General features: G+C 35.1%; 1 protein-coding gene across 8 annotated transcripts in view; it reads right to left on the reverse strand.

Moving 5' to 3' along the window:
• LOC106784487 (MOXD1 homolog 2) overlaps positions 1–20,197 on the reverse strand; it is a 177,790-nt gene that overhangs the window by 27,376 nt on the left and 130,217 nt on the right. For all 8 annotated transcript variants that reach the window (XM_014744083.1, XM_014744086.1, XM_014744087.1 and 5 more), the window contains one exon: positions 11,623–11,772. In XM_014744083.1, coding sequence (XP_014599569.1) covers positions 11,623–11,772 — 150 coding nt within the window. The remainder of the gene's footprint in view (positions 1–11,622; positions 11,773–20,197) is intronic.

The raw sequence follows: 20,197 nt of genomic DNA on the forward strand, positions 1-20,197 counted from the left end.
TATATTGTTTTATCTATTAACTATGATTTTAAACGTGCTAAGCAATTTACGCGATATGCATGTAGAATGTTTATATTCGTATGAGTAAATTTTTAACAAAAATCTGCCAAATTATATATATAACAAATTGTACGTCCTAATATTCCAATCAAAATAGAAATAAATACGAATGATCATAAGATAAAAATATACGATAAATAATCAATGTATCTTTTAAATGATTCTATTTACGATTGCAAAATGTTTTGTAATTACAATTACAAAACAATAAATCGTTCCTAGAAATAGCAATATAAAAAAAAGCTATTATAACAGGACAAAGTCCTAATAAAATGAGGAAGAAGAAAAAATGTTTACAAATTAAAAGCGTGAATTCGTTTACCTGTTCCGTGTGTTACACTTTTTAGAACCTTAAAGCCGGCTTAAACGAGATTAAAGAAGGTAAAAAGAGTTCGTCGAACGGTTACACGCTTTTCAAGGCGCCTACGTGTAAATTCCCACGGCAGGAAACGCGTTTTAGAGAACGAAAAGCAGATAGAAAGATGGAAAAAGATAAAATAAGAGAGAAAGAGAGAGAAAGGAAATTCTCCAGTAAGAGAACGATATATTATGCGCGATAACCCGAGAGTGCGGAAACGAGAAAGAGTTGTTCGGCCGTAAGTTAGTCGAACTATCGCTGATTCCGAGATATTTGCTTGGGATTACCTCTTCGTTTAACTTCCGCCTGTTCGAAGGGTGGCGGGCGGAAGGGTGGTTTGCCAAAGAGGAGAGAAGCTTTCTCTCTACTACGCGTATGTCTTCCATCTTTGCACATAAACGCATACGTGTGTGAAAGCACCCACCTCTCCACCACCACACACACCTTGTTAACCTCGTTCTCGTAAATGTGAATAGTTAGATATATAGATATATATATGTATATGTACGTAGATATGTAGAATAAATATAAGCTTTAACTCTTGTTTTCATTTTATTTAACCAAATTTACTCGAATAATAGCTACTGCGAGTTGCGGAATCATTTATGGCTTGAAAATAAAATTGTTTGTCTTTATTAAAAATTATCGAAATATATTACAATAAATAATTGTATATAGAAATCTACGTAGAAGGAGATTAAACATATTTATTTTTTCGAATTCGAGATTTTTTGCTTGGAGTGAGAAAATGAAAAAAAAGAAAAAAAAGGTTAGATATTTCCTGCGGTAGGTTCTATTACGATTAAATCCCCAAGAGAGTATACTCGGTAAAACTCAAACACAGTAGTCATTGCTCTCACCGATGATAACGAACGCGGTTTCATTAAAAAGTATAAAAGTCTCGGAATGGTTCTACCTTTCCTCTTCTAGTAGTAGAAGCTTTAAGCCGATTTTTTTTCCTTTCTTTCTTTCTATCCTTTTTTTTTTATTATTTTTTATACTCACCGTTGGCCGCTTTCTACCCACTTTTACCGCGCGCATGTGTTGGTTATGATAACTTTAATGGAAAAGTACTGAGAGAAATGGTCCAGGCCATTGTGTGTCAAAATTCACTCAGTTTCAAACTACTCGATTCTCGACTTGTATCGAATTCTATCGTTCATAATATAAATTAAACCAAATTTATCGAGAGAATATTATAATAATAATAATAATAATAATAATTCGTATATTATTCGAAACGACGACGATAGATAGTAAAAAGGATAGAATTTTTGAGAAAATTATTCGTTATCGACACAATAATAATTGACCTAGATTATTTCGTAGCATTATTAATTGCAACAATCTAATAATGAAAATTCCAATATGTTTGATGTGTTACGTTACGCTGAACGTTTCTATTCGACGTCGATAAACGCAGGGTTTGCGTGGATCTTCTACGGAATACAAAATCAACTCGGCAGTTTCTCACAGCTATTAAACTGCGCCAGCTTCGATTTAAAGGATAACCGCAGACATAATAGTTGCATTATCGCTGCCAGAGGGTATTTCCTATCTGGCGTTTAAGACATGATCGAGCAGTTTAAACGCTTCGCTTAGCACTCAATCGATTTCTATCCGAAAGTTATTAATGCCTTAGAAAGCCTCCCTTACTTTATTCCAAAAGCAAATTCCTCGGTTCGTTACTTATCACTCTTTAATATTACGTTGTTAATCAATTTTAGTTTTAACGAAGTTTCTTTTGGAACGATTCTATCGTTTAAAAAAAGAAAAATTAAAAGTTATATCACGCTCGATTAAATTCCAAAATGTTTTCGGATCAAAGAAAAAGGGAAAATAATTCCCTTTCAAAGATCGTACCATTAAAAGCTACTAAATTATTATGATATATATATATATCATTATATATATAATTGCTCCGACCAGAAAAGAAAAATAAAATTTGCATAAAAAGGGTTTCCTACGTTCTTCCAGACTAGAGACATTAATAAAGTTAACCATGAATATTATAATCTAATTAATCTGCTTGTTTAAATGGATTAAATAGAGTACAAGCGAGAGATAGAGAGAGAGAGAGTAAAAGTGATAGAGTGCAAGGGAGGATGAATTGCCATAGAGAGTGGTGGATGTTAAGCGAAAGCTTGGGTGGTCTTTGGTCGTTCCTAAAAGCGTTCCTTCTCGTTTTCGCTACGCTTCCTCCCGTTGCGGACATACTTTGTTGGATTTTATATATATATTTTTTTTTCCTTTCCAGCGAAAAAATAAAACATAAAAAAGGAACACGCCATTTTCTGTACTCTCGGAGCCGATACGAGCGAGACGAACATCTGGTTTTAATAAATTACTCGCATAATCTCGTACTATTCCTTTTTGTAACATTCTCGAAATAACTTTTATACTCGGTTAGTAATCGTACTAAGATTGATCATCTCGTCTACAATATTATCATGTTTTTATTTGAATAAAACAAAATAAAAAAGAAAATATAAAATAACGAAATTTAACTCGATAATTTATTCGAGAATTTACGAGGGAGTTTATTGGCCTTTTAAATTAAAACACAACGTTGACACAATTAGGTAATAACGATATTTGTTCAATGAAATTTTTAATTCTTTCTAATCGCGATTAAAGTAACGAGATAACATAACACAACCCTCGTCACCTTACCTAAAAGATTAATGTCCTCGTTCAATCGCGTGACGTTTGTAGATTTCTCTCTGTTCGTATTATTTTCTTCTTCTTCTTTTTTTTTTTTTTTTACCTCTACCCTTGGCCATTGCACTTTGCATTTATAAACGACGACTAATTAGTATGCAGATTGTTTCGCCCTAGTGGTATATATTTAATCGTTAGAATTCCATCGCTAACAGAGAGAGAGAGAGAGAGAGAGAGAGAGAGAGAGAAGAAAATGTGTCCGTTAATTTGTTGTATAGATTTACGATGAATTTCTTTAATCAAAATATTCAGTCGATACGACGCGTAATAATATTTAATATTTCCCCCATGGACGATACGAATTCGATTCGTTAAAATAATATTAATAGAATACGATTGGTTCGATGGAATACGGCAAAACGATATATATACCTATATAATCAATAACGCTATGAAATTTAGCTTACGTAAAATTCGTTAAGAGAAGATGATTATTTAGGAATATATTGGGCTACAAAAATTCGTGCCGATGTTTTTGGCTGGCGTACCGGTTTTGTTTTATAACGATGAAAATGAGTAAAAACGAGAGGCGAACGAGGAGAAACGAGGAGGAAACAAGAGGCGGTTTGGTCAGAATTCAGCTTAAAATTGCATGATCGTTCTCCGCTACCCTTTAAAGCTCTACTACCTTCTCCCCCCCCTCCTCCTCCTCATCCTCACGTCGAACGTTCTGTCCAGTTCAGCCATAGTGGAGCCTATAAATACGATAGCTTCCGCTTTACATTAGCTTATTTTGTATGCAGCTAATTTACATGTCCAACGGTCACGATAAAATTGGTTAACGCTGTTCCAAGCTTGCGAGCGAACGCCACCCTTAATTTAAGCTTCGGTGTAAGCAGTTAAGCTCCCTGGCTCGCTTTCCTAGCATATACATTTGCGATTTGCCCGTAGCTAAATTTTACAGACATTATTAAGGATTTCCGAAATGCCGCTGAATCGAATTCGGAGTGGATACGCGAATATCGTGTGAAAGATCTTTCGAAATTTTTTTTAATTAAGAGACGAAAAAATAAAAAAACTACGAACTTTCATTGAAATATCCAAAAATCGTATGAAGAAAGAAACAATAACTGAATGAAACATTGATATTTAAAAAACAATCCACAATAGAAGTCGATTATTAAACGAGAAACGACTACTGAATCTCAAGTATCTATCTAACGGAGCTTAATCTTTAACTAATCCGTACCTTCTTCAGGTCTTCGGCATTAGGTTTCCAACAAGGAATTAAACGTAATCCGACGCATGGATTTAATGCCCAGCTTCGTGTATAATTACGAATCAAATGAAACGCAGTTGTACCAGAGTCGCTGTTGAGTAATATTAAATATATACATTTTAAAGGGGATGTTAAGTTAAAGGATTTTAATTAAATTTTTATAGCCGGAGCTTTTCGCAAGTATAAAAAAAAAAAAAAAAAAAGAAAACAATTATCCACGATTGTTTTTTGATTACTTCTCTTCCGGTCGTTTCTTCTTAAAAACTTTCAACTTATATTTCTTCTTTCTTCTTCTTCTGTCAATTTCGTTCACGGTGAGTTTCGAACGAGCCATCAGATAAGAAACAAGGAGAGAACGAGAATCGAGACATCGATGATGATTGGAAAGCCGAAGTGTTCCCTCCATTGAAAGGAAAGATTTCAATGGAAGGACAGAGGGTAAGGGTTAAAGGGTATAAGAGAGAGAGAGAGAGAGAAGAAAGACAGACCAAAGGGAAAAACGAAAAGAGAGATAACGTTATATCGCAGAGTAAATTCTCTTAGGTAAATGCCAGTCTGTGAGTTTTTGGTCGATTGGAAAACTTAGAAGAAGGCCGTAAAAGTTTCGTGAACTGTCATTAGTTATCGAACGAGTTGTACGCGTTCGTAGAGTATCCACTAGTAGCTAAGCAATCGATTTCGATCCATCTTCTTCTCTCTTTCTTTCTTTCTTTCTTTTTCTATAACAAACATATTAAAGAAGTGAGAGCGATAGATGTAAGAAAGTATATGGATTGCTTCGCAAGTAAAAAGAAGAAGAAAAAGAAGAAGAAGAAGAAAAAATATCTACCAAATAGAAAAACATCGACGTTAAGTAATTGTGTACTACCGTTGTTCGAGTAAAAATGTTACTAAACAAATACATTATTCTGAATAATATATTATCTATACATATATTTACAATTTATGTATCTGTACCTAGTAATAGTAGTAATAGTGTAAGTATAACTTATATATATATCTAATACGCGATAAACTTTTGTTATAACTTCTTCATATACTGTCTCTCCGTAGACGCATTGTTAAATGACAAGTTAATAAGTTTATTATAATTTCGAGAGAAGGAAACTCGTGGAATCGTTTCGCAAAAGTTTCCCCTTGAAATTAAATATAACGGGGGAGGGGGAAGGACCGACGCGAAGGTTATTAAATTAAAAGGTAGCTTTAATTAGTTGGGTAATAAGTTACTCTTTGGATATTCCGCCGTGGGGCGAGGGGGGAGAGAGAGGACGGAATTTGGATACACTAAGTAAGAGGCAGATGGTTATATTATATGTTTCGTAAAAAAAGAAAAAAAGAATAAAGATTGTGTGTGGACGGAGGGAAAAGAAGAATATTTTTCTTTCAAAAGTGACGTCGTCGAAGTAAAAAGGATAGTCGGTCTCTCTCTCTCTCTCTCTCTCTCTCTCTCTCTCTTATCTCTTTTACTCTATTTCTTCTTGTTCTTTCTTCGTTCTTTAACGAGTCCACGTGGGAGATAGAAATTCAATAAATGGACGCGCAACTGGCGCCTACGATCCGAGATCAAATCCTTCTTCGACGTCTTTTTCGCCTCCGGGAGTGATCGCGAATGACGAAACGACGTCTCCGGGGAAGGGTGGGTGGGAGATGGGAGGAGGGGGTGGGTATACGCGTACCAACTCCATCCTTACTTGTGTTTTTTCTCTTTTTTCACTTGATTTCTTTCTTTTCTTTTTCTTTTTGTTTTTTCCCTTCTTTTTTCCTCTTTTTTTTTTCTCTTTTTATTTATCTCAGTAAAGTATACATTATCTATAATTAAGTTTTTTATTATTTAAAGATTTATTCTCTTGAGGTGGAACACAATATCTTTATTTAATTGAAAGATTATCCGATTTCATGACCACAATGTGATTTAACAATAATAATCCCGATAAATCGTTTAATTTAACTAACATTAATTACTTTTTCTCTCTTTCACTCTTTGTCTTATTCAAGAATAAATATTATAATCATTCAAATCTAATTGAATAAGTGTTGTGTTGGGAAATCATTAGGTCTGTAAACTTTCCTTTTCCATTCGTCAACAGTGAGAACCAAATCAATCACCGAATTTTCCCGATTCTCCAACCTTTCCATCCTGATCCATTAACTAATCGAATAGATCCGAAACGATTGGAAATTCAATCAGCGGTATAATTCTCTTCAAACGTTCGTCATCCCCCAAGCAGAGGTCTCGCACGAAAATCTTCTTTTTCCTTGATTCGATTTCCCGTCGCGTTCGATAGTTTCCTCCAAGTTCACCCTTTTACCCTACCTCACCTCTTTCTCCTCCTCTTCCTCTTCCTTTTTCTCTTTCTCTCTTTTTCTCTAAAGTCATATACGTGTCTGAGCGTTCACGATCGAACGTTGCACCTGCTGGCCATCGCCCTTTCTCTCTCTCTCTCTCTCTCTCTCTTTCCTTTTTTTTCGTTTTTTTCTCACATACACGATATATACTTTTCTTTCTCTCTCTCTCTCTCTCTCTCTCTCTCTCTCTTTCGGAACCAGCATCGGTCAAATTCGATTTTCCTTTTACATCCAAGCGTCTATTTGGAATAGTGATCGGTTCCGCTATCCGGAATAAAGAGAAAGAGAAAGAATGAGAGAGAGAGAGAGAGAGAGAGAGAGAGAGAGAGAGACCTTCCGACTGTCCAAAGTGGTAAACTAGATACGGCCGCGAATAGAAGCCAGAATAGAAGCCAGAATAGAAACGCGGAAGCGGGTCAGCTAGCCAATTCCGTTCGCAAGGTAGGACCGATCTACCTAGCTGAGTTTTCCTCCAACATGCATACATATATATATATATTGCATCCTACCCTCAACTCACTCTCTCTATCTCTCTATCTCTCTCTCTTTTGCTCCTTTCACACAGAGAGAGCCGCTTTCAGTTCCACTTTCATCGAAGCCATCCCTTTTCCCAGAAACATCGTCCTCTTCGATGTGCACGTAAGCTTACGAACCTCTCACCGAACTTCCCTCCCCCTCCCCTCCCCGCCCAACCCACTCTCCTCTTCTTCACCTGTTCGATCGACACTGCACTCAAGAGGATTCAACGCGAAAGAAGGACTACGAACAGGCTCCTCCTCTTGATAATAAACGGCTATTCTTGGGCATCTATCGAAATGGACATTCTTTGGTAGGTTGTTGTACACGAGTGGAAGAAAAAAAAAAAAAAAAATACTAGAGAAAAAGTAAGAAAAGTTGAGAGTAGTCTTGTTATATATCTATCGAGATATTCTTCGTTCGAATTCAGGAATTTGCGAAACGCTAGGTAGTACCTTTTTCTATCTCGCAAGGGAATCCTTTAAACACGACCTGTCCTACTCCTACCATCCCTTTCCACCCCCACCCCCTCGCTTAGGTTCAAACTTTTCTGGCTTTCGTCAAAATCCCTAGCATCGTTTCGTTTCTTTACCTCTACATTCAAATATCTTTCTCAGAGGTTTCGTTTGCCGTTTTTCTTTTTTTTTCTCAACATACTCCGTTATATATATATTTTGATATATTTACGTTTAATTATATTATTAATTAATCGTAAGGTATATATATAGGATCGATAGACATTCTTAGAATATTTAAAACGTACTATAGATATTATTTTCATTCACACCAACCGAAGTATTTTTATCGTAATTTCCAAGTATTCCACAACTTTCTTTTTCATTCTGTGAGAAATCGAGCACGTGATGATTGTACCGCTACTACCGACACTATCCACCTGCGTTTTCTCCTCCTTTTCTTTTTTCTTTTTTTTTTTTACGTACAACTTTTTTCCTCCTTTTCATTTTTCTCGCTTTCCAATTCTCATTTAATATTCCATACGTCAAACGAATATAATCTCCCAGCTGGGATAATATTAAATCTACAATATTCCACAATTGTTATCGATTTTGATTCCGAAATAAAAAAAAAAAAAAAAGAATACATACGAATTTTCTATTATACGAAAAGTATCAAGGGAAATATATTTCCTTGACGAAATCTTAAAAATGATTGCTTGCTTGCTTTTGTGTCTACTCAACTTTGACGTGTTCCAATGTATTAATATTAACACCATAAAAATAGAGGAAACTAATAAGAAAAGAGAGAAAAGGGAAGATTTTAATTATCGTTAATAACGAAGATATATTATGTATATGTATACTATTTAGAAAGGAATAGAAAGAGAAAGACGCAGATAGACGAAATAGTCAGAGAAATAGGAATGTTTCGCAAGACGATATAGTACTCGTGTCATCCTATGGCATAGCTGAGCTTAATTTCACGTCTCACTGATGAAACTGTCTGCATACTAAAACAAAGAGACAAGTCGGAGGAGGAAGCAGAGTAATATTAATACTCGATCGAAACGTTGCAACCTCCCGCACCCTCCCCCCCCCATCTACTATTATTCTCACACCATACCACACACAACCTAGCCCTCTCAACACTAACGTAAGCCGATTACGACAGAACGTTCCTTAATTTGATGTTCATTCAATTAATCCACTACCGACCGACGTTACGAATAACAATGGATTCGAGAAACGTATGATAGTATAAGTGTCGTCGATTCCCAACGCTCACGTACCGTCTCTGCCAACAGATATATCCCCGATGGGTTGACGAATTTTCCGACAAGAACGTTTGACAAACTTTCTCGACACATTGTATCCAAGGTGTGAAAGAAAAATATCATTGTTATTAATATTAAAATATATGAGATTATATCGTCTATTGTGTGTTCAATTAAAATGACTCATGTTGTTTATACTGTTTATTAATTTTATTAAAAAATTAATAAAAAAAAAACGTTCATTTTTTCCTACTATATTACAAAGAGAAAGAAAGCATTTATTACCAAGCATACTTTTCTAAAATCTATGATTTATTTCAAATGAGAAATTTATTCGACGAGAGTATACATTTAGATTGAAAATGTAATCGATTGTTCGTTCAAAGATAGATATTAAATATTTGTTTTTTTGATTTTCATATAAAAACAAAAGAGAAAAAAGATTAATAATATGTATCTCAATCTTTCCATGAACCTAAACAATCTCAGATATTTCTACGAAAAACACGAAGATACGACACGTGAAAATATGATGTACACGTAGCAAACCGATACATCAACAAGACTGAGAACCACTTATATATATATATATATAGATATATATGATGGAGAGAAGAAAGAGGGATCAGTAAAGAAGAAAATTTCAAAGCAAAAAAGAAAAGAATGAAAATAACATGACTGACTCGGTCTTTCGTCCCTCTTTCAATAGAATAATATTTTCGGACTGATTCTAGTTTTGCTGGAAAGTATTTTGATGACTTAACAGTTAGATGGACATTTCCCCTACCACCACCCCTTTCCCCCCCACTGCGTTGTAAGATGGACCAAAGGAAAGAAAAAGATAGATAGATAGAAGGAAGAGATAAAGAAAGAGATCATGGTACTTGCAGGACATGCAGTTTCTTTGTTACAAATTCTATATCATGATCGACGTCACGTTTTATATAGTTCGCGATTAGGTATTTCTTTTTCTTTCATTTATATATATATACATTTTTTTTTGGTTTGTTCAATCTTGTACTTTTCAACAAAGCATAGAAGCATGATTGTTAAGAAAGAAAAGACTAGTAGTAGGATTTTTTTCCATTCCCTATAAGAATAGAATCTGCGAGAAGGAAAACGGGAATATCTGAAACGTCAGCAGCATAGGTTTCGGAATCTGTGGAAGTACCACTTCAACTTCGTGATCAGCTACCAATATTTGAGCCTTAGCATACATATATCGAGTATTTATGTAAGGCGTATCGCATACGAGGCGTTCTTGCGTATACAGCAGCTGATTCGATTCGATCATGTTAGATATTTCCGTTTCGTAACATAAAAACGATCTCGATTCTGACGATGTATATTAAGAAAAAAAAGAAAAAAAGGGGGTTAAAAAGAAAAAATAACGTTCTAGTGAAAATTTAACGAGACATTTTATATATATATATATATATATATATATATACTATGTAGAGTAAATATATTTGGAAGAGAAACTATTACGCAAGGAACGTAAACCCCGTGGTTTCCTGGCGCATAGGCGCGGAAAATGTTAACAACGCATACTCGAGTCACGTTCTTCGGCTTACTGCTCTGAAGTAATAAGCTTGTATTAGCGATCATTAAGTTGGTACGAACGATGATTAACATCAAGGAGAAACTACGAAATTGGAAGATTACCCCTTAGGCTTGAACATTGTTACGAAGAAGAGACTTTCGGTATGGTGACATTGGATATTACCTTGCTAATTACAATCTTGTTTAATATTTAATACCTTTTTTTACCGTAGCTTTAATGATCGTTTTACATTTCGTGGAAGATTAACGTTTCAAATTCCTATTATTTCTTTTTTTATTCTTATCTAAAAACTTTCAGTATACTTTTGCATAGATGAAAAAAAGAGATTGGCCAATCGGTAAAAAAAGAAGAAATAACAAAAAGAAGAAAGTAAAAGAAGTAAGCGCGAAACTAAACGAATCGGGACGTGAATCGATCCGAGTATTATCAGAAGCAGCACAGCCAGCAGCAGCCTTGAGTATTCTCGTGTCCTATCCTTGCTCGCAATAAATTCTAGGATGTACGGGCTTAAACAAATCGTAACACGCTCGTAATCTCTTTTCTTCGAGTTAAGCCTGAACGGAACACCACCAGCGAATGGGTGGCTCTATCGTGCAATCTATTTCTGAGTTAATTACCGGTGAAATAAAGAAGTAGGTCATCCTACTCCGCGTTATCAAAAGCGAAATCCCGAGGTAAGAAAAGTTGTGATAACGCTGCGACTTTTCGACTTTAGATACTTTTCGACTATGTTAATAGAGATTGTTACAACATTTAATCCCATTCTAATTGGATCGAATATTAATTAACGCGCCGCGCTAGATTGTAAAATCCCTTATAGTTTATTTCAAAAGAACTTTAATGAAATTTGGAATGATGCTTTGACAGTCGTTGTCGCAAATAACAAATTTGTCGATTAAACATTTGAATTTATGTGTTCGATGCGATAATTAATTAAAATATTAAACGAATGTTATAATATATCAATGTGTATATGGATTTACGTCGAAATAATAATAACGTAAAATCAATCAGAAATTTGTTGGAGCGATAAGTCTTGAACGCATTCTATCACCGGCCAAGGGTGTTTGTCAGGTTCAGCATAGCTCATAAATCATTTCGCTTACCGTGATCTTGAGATCCCTAGAGTCGCATGTGTCGTATCTTCTGCTGAAACGTAGCACAGTGTGCGTCTTGTTCTCGTAACCCAATAGGAGACGATAATCTTGGCTCGAATCCACCTCTGGATCCTTGCTCACATCCTTCATATGTCGATCCTGTAACAAACGAGGGTAACACAATGGTGAGTATCTCTGCCAATTACATCGTTATATACCGCAATTTAGTTCCATCGACGAGAATTATGTACAAATTTTAAACCGGAAATTGAAAATTCTCTCTCTCTCTCTTTACACACACACATATGAAAAATTGAGAACCAATTTTAATTGAAAAAAAATGGAATAAAATATTAAAACGCAATAAAGCAATATTGAAATGGACGCGGATCTCTTACAATATTAAAATATTCACGCAAAAAAGTCGTGATGAATGATTTAAACAAAATTTCTCTTCCGTCCGATCGATCAACGAAAATAAATACGAGAAACGTCCAGGAACAAAAATAATGTGAGAAAAATATTTGTAAACAATGATCATAGAATCCAAATGAAAAAAGAAGAAGAATTTTTATATCCTCACATGTGGTCAGAAATTTTATGTATAAGTAGTATAAGAAAATAATTTCCTGATATATGGTCAGACATTCTTAAGTAGTATAAGAAAAAAATATTCTCATACGATCAGACATTGTTTTATAATTCTTTCGTTAGGACAATTCGATTGAAAGTATTATCGTGCGGATGCCGAATATATCCGGCGTTAAGAATGAAAGGGTTAAAGAAAGAGAAATATCGAAGTAATCAAAAGGGAAAAGAACAAGACGACGAAGTGTTGTCAGTTATACGTCGAAGCTCGCTTAAGACCTTATTCGATAGGTTCGAGGACAAGTTTTTCTGACGGAATTCCATTCCGTCGCCTCAATATAATTATCTCGTGGCTAAAATACCGCAACTCTTCGGCTTCTGCGCTTGCACGGCTCGAAAAGAGCCGACACGGTTTATACGATAGGACGAACGCCTTTCAAAAAGATTCGATGCCATTGTTCCCTCGTAAAGGATCCCTTTTTCTTCTCTTCACCAGAAGTCTCTTACTTTTTCTTTTTTCTTTGTTTTTTCTTTCTTTCCTTTTTTTTTTTTTTTAACTTCTACATCGACTTTCACTCATACTTCTTTTTCTGTCCAGCCCTTTCCAACTTCTTTTTACTTTACCCTATCCACTTTCCAAGAGCGGGCTTTATTAAAATTGAATTTAGCCGCAAAAGGCAGATCCCCGTGCGTAGTCGAAGTCACGCGCGTTATCGTAGAACGGACCCGGTACGTTCGCTTTTACATGGCAATTTCGTTCCCCCTTTTTTGTTAACTCGTTCTCTCTCTCTCTCTCTCTCTCTCTCTCTCTCTCTCATTCTCTTCTTTCTTTTATTTGTCCCTATTCCTTTGTCCATTCTTTGTTAACTTAGTAGTCGCGGAAGGGATGATGATTATTAGAGTTCTTGGAAAATGTTGGCAAGAAAAAAAAAAAGAATTTATCTTTTGTGTTTTCGGGTATTTTTGATATAAGAATTGTAGATATAGGATTAAAGAAACAATAAAAAAATAAAGGGGGAGGAGCAAAGATAATGCGCATATTTTTTTCTTTTCTTTTTTTTCTTTTTTCAATTAGCAAACAATATAAGCAATATAATAATTTATTTCAGTATTCTCTCTCCATCGGATAAAAAAGAAAAAGAAAAAAAAAGGTTAACGAAACACGCACATATATACTACGCGGAACGTGTAGGCATGTCGCGACGTTCGCTGAGGGATTCAACATAACGAGCAATTATGGCAATTATGTCGGGCCAATTCACCGCTCGCACAATACTACTACGTCAATTTCAACGTGCGTTGTCATAGATGGGGCGACAGTATAGGAAGAGAGAGAGAGAGAGAGAGAGAGAGAGAGAGAGAGAGAGAGAGAGAGAACTGAACTCGTCCTGTGTTGTCGTCGGGGCTCCGGCTCCGGTCCTGGCTATAACCGGCCAATGGCCGCGGTTTAATTGCCCGTATCTAGACGAGATCAAAGCACGTGCTCGTCGACGTCGATGGAGTACGATTAAGTACGAGGATATATATCATGGGACGTTCGAAATGCTTACAGAAATTCCTACAGTAATGTTCCAACCTTTATTCTTTTTGTTTTTTGTTTTTATTACCATCACATCTGTGAACGTTATTATATATTTTTTTTCTAAAAAGATATTCAATAAATATGATATATATATATATATATATATATATGTGTGGCTATGTTCTTCTGTTCAAGATGAATCAATTATTAGAAATTTGTTTATTTGTTAGCAAAATTATATTCTGCAGTTAATTACGAAGATTACATTTATTTCTTTGCTTTTTTTTCTGTAATTAATACTTTTATCTCGCAACGATATAATTGATATTTTAAATTCTTCAACATTTAACACGTTTTTCAACCACCGACACAGACACTACGCGAGATATTTTATAAATAATATTGAAAAATTTATATTTCGAGATAATTAATACTCAATTTTACAGAAGTTTTGTTTTTTCTTTTAAACTGACTACTTCTAACATCCACGGATAAACTCGTTTAATTTTCTTACGTGTCAACATTAACGATTTACGATGTTGTTAACAAAGTTCAACGAAGAAAAGAAGCTGAGCTTTATAAAAGTGAGAAATAAATTTATAAACGATGTGGAATTCGAACGTTTACGTGCGTCGTGCACGTATACATAAACGTATAATTGTCTTTTCGTTCGATTGTCAGTCGTACGTCACGTTTATTGCCACGTATTTGCTGGTTTAGAGCACATGAGTTGGTCATATTATGTAACATACGTGTACATATGTGTATACGTGTATGTGAGTACAGGTATTTTTATTTTTGTGTAAGTATCTATGTCCGTTAAATATATAGTTATATAGATAGAAAATCGTGTTTCTACATAGAAATATGTACGTATACGAGTTTTATTCCATACCTAACTAATTCCTCAATCCAAGTACAGTCAAACCAATTACTATCAACCAGTTCGTTTCAGTGCGACATGATTATTCGTTAACAAGGGTATTTATAGAAAAAAAAAAAAAGAAAAAATGTTTAATTCGTTCGAAGACAATTCGTCTGGCAAACAATGATAATGAAGGGAATTATTAGAGAGAGAAATTGCAATTATAAGAATTATATGGGACAACACTCACGAGGAATTAATTAAATGGCAATCAATTTTACGATCATTCTGACCCGAGAAGACAAGTTATAAAAAAGGAATGTAAAATAAAGAAAAAAAAAAAAAATAAAAAAGGTCGTTAAATTCGATACGGTAAGCCAAAACGAACGGTTAGCCCAACACGTGAGATAACTAAAACGAATGTCGGACGATTTCGTTTTGGGCATTAAAGTCGATCGATACTCCCTTCCTTAATTTTCCACTGCATAAACTTTGGTAAATAAGCGTATTCGTACAATACCCTCGAGATCCTTTATACGATTTTACGATATTCTAGATTGTTGTGTTACTCTAACGAATAAAATAGTATAAACATTTACATTATTTTTAGAAACGTTACACAATCGGATTAATCAAAATCATGAAAATCATATTAAAACGGGGAAACGTTCAAAAGTTGCACAATGGTCTTTTTTTTTAAAAAAAGAAAATCGATAAGAACTGTGTTAGGGTGTAAACCAAAATTTTCTTGCGCTTTTTAAATTAATATTTCACTTACATATATAAAGTAATTTTATTATTAACTTCAAAAAATATTGACACTATATTTGAGAAACAATACAATGAACTCGGGAACTTTTGGTTTGGTCCTAATATTAAAGTTGGCAAAGTATAAATGAAAGAATTATCGTAAAAGAAGGAAAGAAATTCTTTCGTAGAATTCACTCCTCATCTTATCTCAATTATCTTTACGTATGATGAAAATATGTGATCATATTGAAAGCATCCGGAGAAAAATAATAAAAATAACAAATATTTGTTGACCGAAAGAGATAGAAAGAAGAGTTCTCGAAAAAACATGTAAAGCTCGCATACACAGAGAGAGAGAGCCACAGAGAAAAACATCGTCAAAGATATTTAGCGATATTATCTTTCGTCAGGCACAAACGACAATTTAACTCTGGAGCCCAGTAAAACTCGCCTCGTTGACGATCCAACGAAACGAGAATGATATTTACTCATGTCCCCATCTCTCATCTTGATTCTTCGACATGGACGAGAAGAGAGGAAGGGGTGAGGGGGAGGGGGAGGGGGTCTCTGTCTGTCTGCTGCTCTTAACGTAATCGTCGCGTTTTTTATTTTTTATTTTTATTTATCCTTGATTATTATCCGTGAAAGTTCTTTTAAAAAAAAAGAAATAAAGAGAAATGAGTAAGTAAAAGAAAAAAAAAGAAAAAGATAAAAAATAAACACAGAAAATTAACCAGAGTGTTTTCCGCGCGTGTATTATGTCTCTGTTTAGTTGGGAGCACAACGTTTACTCATTTTTTCCGAGCGTGAAAACGCACGACGACGACTATAACCCGGCCAACCCGTTCTGCTGAAATAATGAAATTGATAACGTCGCCCGACAAGCAGCGTAGTAAACTAGGAGAATGGAATAGAGCGAAGACAAAAATAAAAATAAAGAGAGAGAGAGAGAGAGAGAGAATAGGAGAGCTGTTGTTTGTATCGACACGCGATCGAAAAAAAATTGCATGAAGCTAACACGGAGCATAGAAATCGTCGTACCGAGATAACCATTCCTACACGGGGTTCGTTTCCTAGATCTGGCGAATCCGATAAGAACAAGTACGGCTTTACTTTCTTGCTTATATGCGCTTTAAAACGAACAATAGTAGTGGTGGTGGTAGTAGTAAGTGTGCACGCGAGCGAGCGTGCGAGCGGATACACGGGAACGGGAAAATGTCATTTTTTAATCTTCCGATATCCCACGAAATTGTTATAACTAAGGTCACTCAACTCTTTGCCCGCCGTTCAAATATATATATTTATATATGAGTGTGGTGTTAATTGTTTAACGAGAACTTGCAACCCCGAGCGTGATACGATATTTGAAACATATATATTCTTTGAAATATGAGAGATTAACTATCTGTTTGTTTTATTTTACCAAGAAGAATTCTGTTGCACTAGAAAATTCTATATAGTGTTTATTTTTTATATTCTATTTTGTCAGGTAGACATTGTAACGCGTTAGATAACGATTAAAATCGATATTTAGGTGTTTGTTTGAAAATTTTATATTAGATTGTATTCATTTGAAAGATACGAATAATCTAGCACGAGAATATTCTATGATTATATCTTTTGCGAAAAAGTTTTTCCATATGAGAGAGATTATTACGTTAATTCTCGAAAAGGAAAAAATAGATTTAACGAATGGGTGGTGGTGGTGGTGGTGGTAGTGGTATACTTAACTCTGAGGATTACAGAACCACGAGTAATAACTTGAGATCGCTAATTGGTATGGTATGGTATGCTATGGTATAGTGAGGTACGGACATTAAAGGTTAATGGATCATATGGAACGTGGTCGAGTGTCATCCCTGTACGAGGTGGAATGGTATTTCTCATCCCCTATTTTCTCGCAGCTCTTCGTTTCGATTCAGGCCACGACGGTTCGAGATAATCGAAAGGTTGGATTTTACAAAATCGTTGTAATATTTTTTTTTTTTTTTTACAGATACCCTCGTTCTTTCACCTTTTTATCCTCTATCCTGGTCAACCAAAAGAAGTACCAGTAAAAAAGAAGGCTACTACAGATAATGGGTAACATAAGGATTGTGTGACCGTAATAAACGGAAAGGTAAAAAGAAAAAAAATAAGTTAGAGTAGAATTATTCGAGACACGATTAATCAGGACGGTTAATAGCGGTAATAAAAAATGTTGCATGGTTTTTTTCTCAATAAATTACGTTAAATTATCGTACGAACAAATCCCAATAAGAAAAACAATTCATTTGCCCATTTTGTAACGTTGCTTGGGGGATACCGAATTAATAATAATAATAATAATAATAATAATAATTTATGATTAACGGATGCTACATGTATTGTATTTATATGTGTGTGGTCAAATATTAATGAGATTATCTATTATTTCACTTTAGTACCGGTCTCCATTTATTTCACTCATCCTAGATCTTCTCTGTATACTCGAAATATCTAAATAGTACCGTATAGTTGGTCTGTACGTTCTTGTTGCATCGTTCCTGGATACGTATCTAACTTCTAAAAGGAGAAAGATTCCAGAAAGCGATTCATCGCGGCTCGTAAATCATCCTCGTCGCATTTAATATCGCTCGATGCTGACTCGCAAACCTTGGGATGCCCTTTTCCTCTTACTTTTTCATTCTTTTTTTATTTTATTTGAAACTAACATGAGAGAGAGAGAGAGAGATAAATAAATGAATGGAAACGTAAACGTCGGCGTACTATCGTACAAAAATATTGCGTAAAGAAAGAAAAGAAAAGAGAAAGAAAAAGAAAAAGAAATAGAAAATGAAAGAGAAAAGAAAAGTTTAAAAAATGGGCGTTCGTTCGATTGTAATAAAATGAGAACGATGTTGCTGCTGCGTTTTCTCGATTACCGTTCCATGTAATAAACCATTAGCTCGTAAATGACAGAGTTACGAGTCCCGTGCGAATCGTACTGGATAAATTTCATTTTATCTCTTAACCGTGTGACATCGTGCGCGATATCACTTCTCGTAAGAAAGTACAACGTTTCTCTTCTACTAGCGATTCGTGTTCATTTGTATTCGTAAAAGGTAGGAAATAAATTTTAGAAAAAGGAAGCAAAAGAGGAAAAAAAGAAAAAAGAAAAAAAAGAAAAAGGACTATATCATATTTTCTCGTTCCGTTCCTATAACCATTACATTTTGTACTCCCGAAAATTCTTATTCGATTAAAACGATGTTTCTTATTTCATATGCATAAAACATATTATGGTCATATGATATAATAAATAGTCTGTCACAAGATATTTTATCAAATTTTTAATTAATAAAAAGTCAATATATAACCACCGATCATTAAACGAACCTTTTTCACTCTTTCTAACTTGACATACAAAAAAGAAATAATCCAAAAAAATGATTAATAAATCCGCGAAGAATCTTGATTGTACCGCCAAAGTTTGAGCGAAGCAAAAAACGGTGAAGATTAATACGAAAGAGAGAGAGAGAGAGAGAGAGAGAGAGAGAGAGAGAGAGAGAATGATATCTTCTAAAAGAAAATTGACGTTCGAATATAAAAAAAAGTCACCGTTCATTGGTTCAACGTTCGTTCGATGACGAAAAGATAAAGAAGAGACGAAAGAGAAGATAGAAGAAGACTATAGTAAAGAGTTTGCTCTTCCTTGGTCTAATTCATTCGTAACTTTACCATCCGAGGAATATAAAAGACGAAAAAGAGAAAGAGAAAGAGAAAGAGAGATATAGGAAAAGAACAGGAGCGTGCGTTTATGTCTGTGTGAGAGAATGAAACCACGTTGGTGAAGAAAGGAAGACCGAAAGACGTAAAAGACGCTCTGCGGTAGGCAGTGAAAAATCTCTGGAGCTATTCTTCATCTTCTCTCTCTTTCTCTCTCTCTCTCTCTCTCTTTTTTTCTTCTTTCAACCGGATAGAAAGGAAGAATGATTCTGGACCACTAATACTGAGGAGGTTACCACCGTAGCATTCGACGACGACGACGACCAAAGCGTTCTTCTTCTTCCCTTCTAACCCACCTCGAATGCCACCCGCATCAGATAATATTTAAATTGATGATAAACATTTATAAAAGCGTTTTGTTATATACAGAAAACATATTTGGATCATCGTGGCTCGGTGGTGGTGTGGTATTCGTGCTGCTGATGTTGCTGGCTCCGTTAGGACGAAAGATTATGAATTCAGGCCCTCTCGACAAACCCCATTGTGTCCGTTGCTGGAACCCCATCTCCATAACGGGTCCTTTTCCTTCTTGCTTCTTCATTGGATCAACCTTCTTACTCTTCTCTTCTCTTCTCTTTTCTTTTCTATTTTTTTCATCATTCTTTTCTTATCTTCGCGTCTTTATCGAAGTCATTTCATAAAAAAGAGAAAGAATAAATGGAGACGGTTACCTATCTCTTTATTATTCTTGTAAATTCTTAATAACAGTAACTATTTGTTATAAGAAGTAATCAGGAATGTTTAATATAAATTATGAGATAAAATATTTCTTTTTTTTTTTTTCTAACCCATTCGAAAGATCTTTTCTTCCACTCTCTCTCTCTTTTTTTTTTATCTTTCTCTTTCTCTCTTGTTCGATTCTCTTTGAACCCTTTCCCAGGCAACTCGACCAAGAGAACGAGCCCGTTAAATCCATCGTCCCATCTCGCGATCGCTTTGTAAGTCCAAACTCGACTCGCGATCCCATTCTCCGATTGTCTCCTTCGTAGTCCACCGGCACGGGCTTCTTAAATCGTTCGAAGGGATTCGAAAAGGGCTCGGCAAAGGGTATCTCTCATCCTCGAGCGTGCTCGGAGAACGTCAACGACGTTAATCGTGCCAGAATAAAACGC

Source organism: Polistes canadensis, unplaced genomic scaffold, assembly GCF_001313835.1.
Source record: "Polistes canadensis isolate GaletaPanama2010 unplaced genomic scaffold, ASM131383v1 scaffold_36, whole genome shotgun sequence".
NCBI classification, from domain to species: domain Eukaryota; kingdom Metazoa; phylum Arthropoda; class Insecta; order Hymenoptera; family Vespidae; genus Polistes; species Polistes canadensis.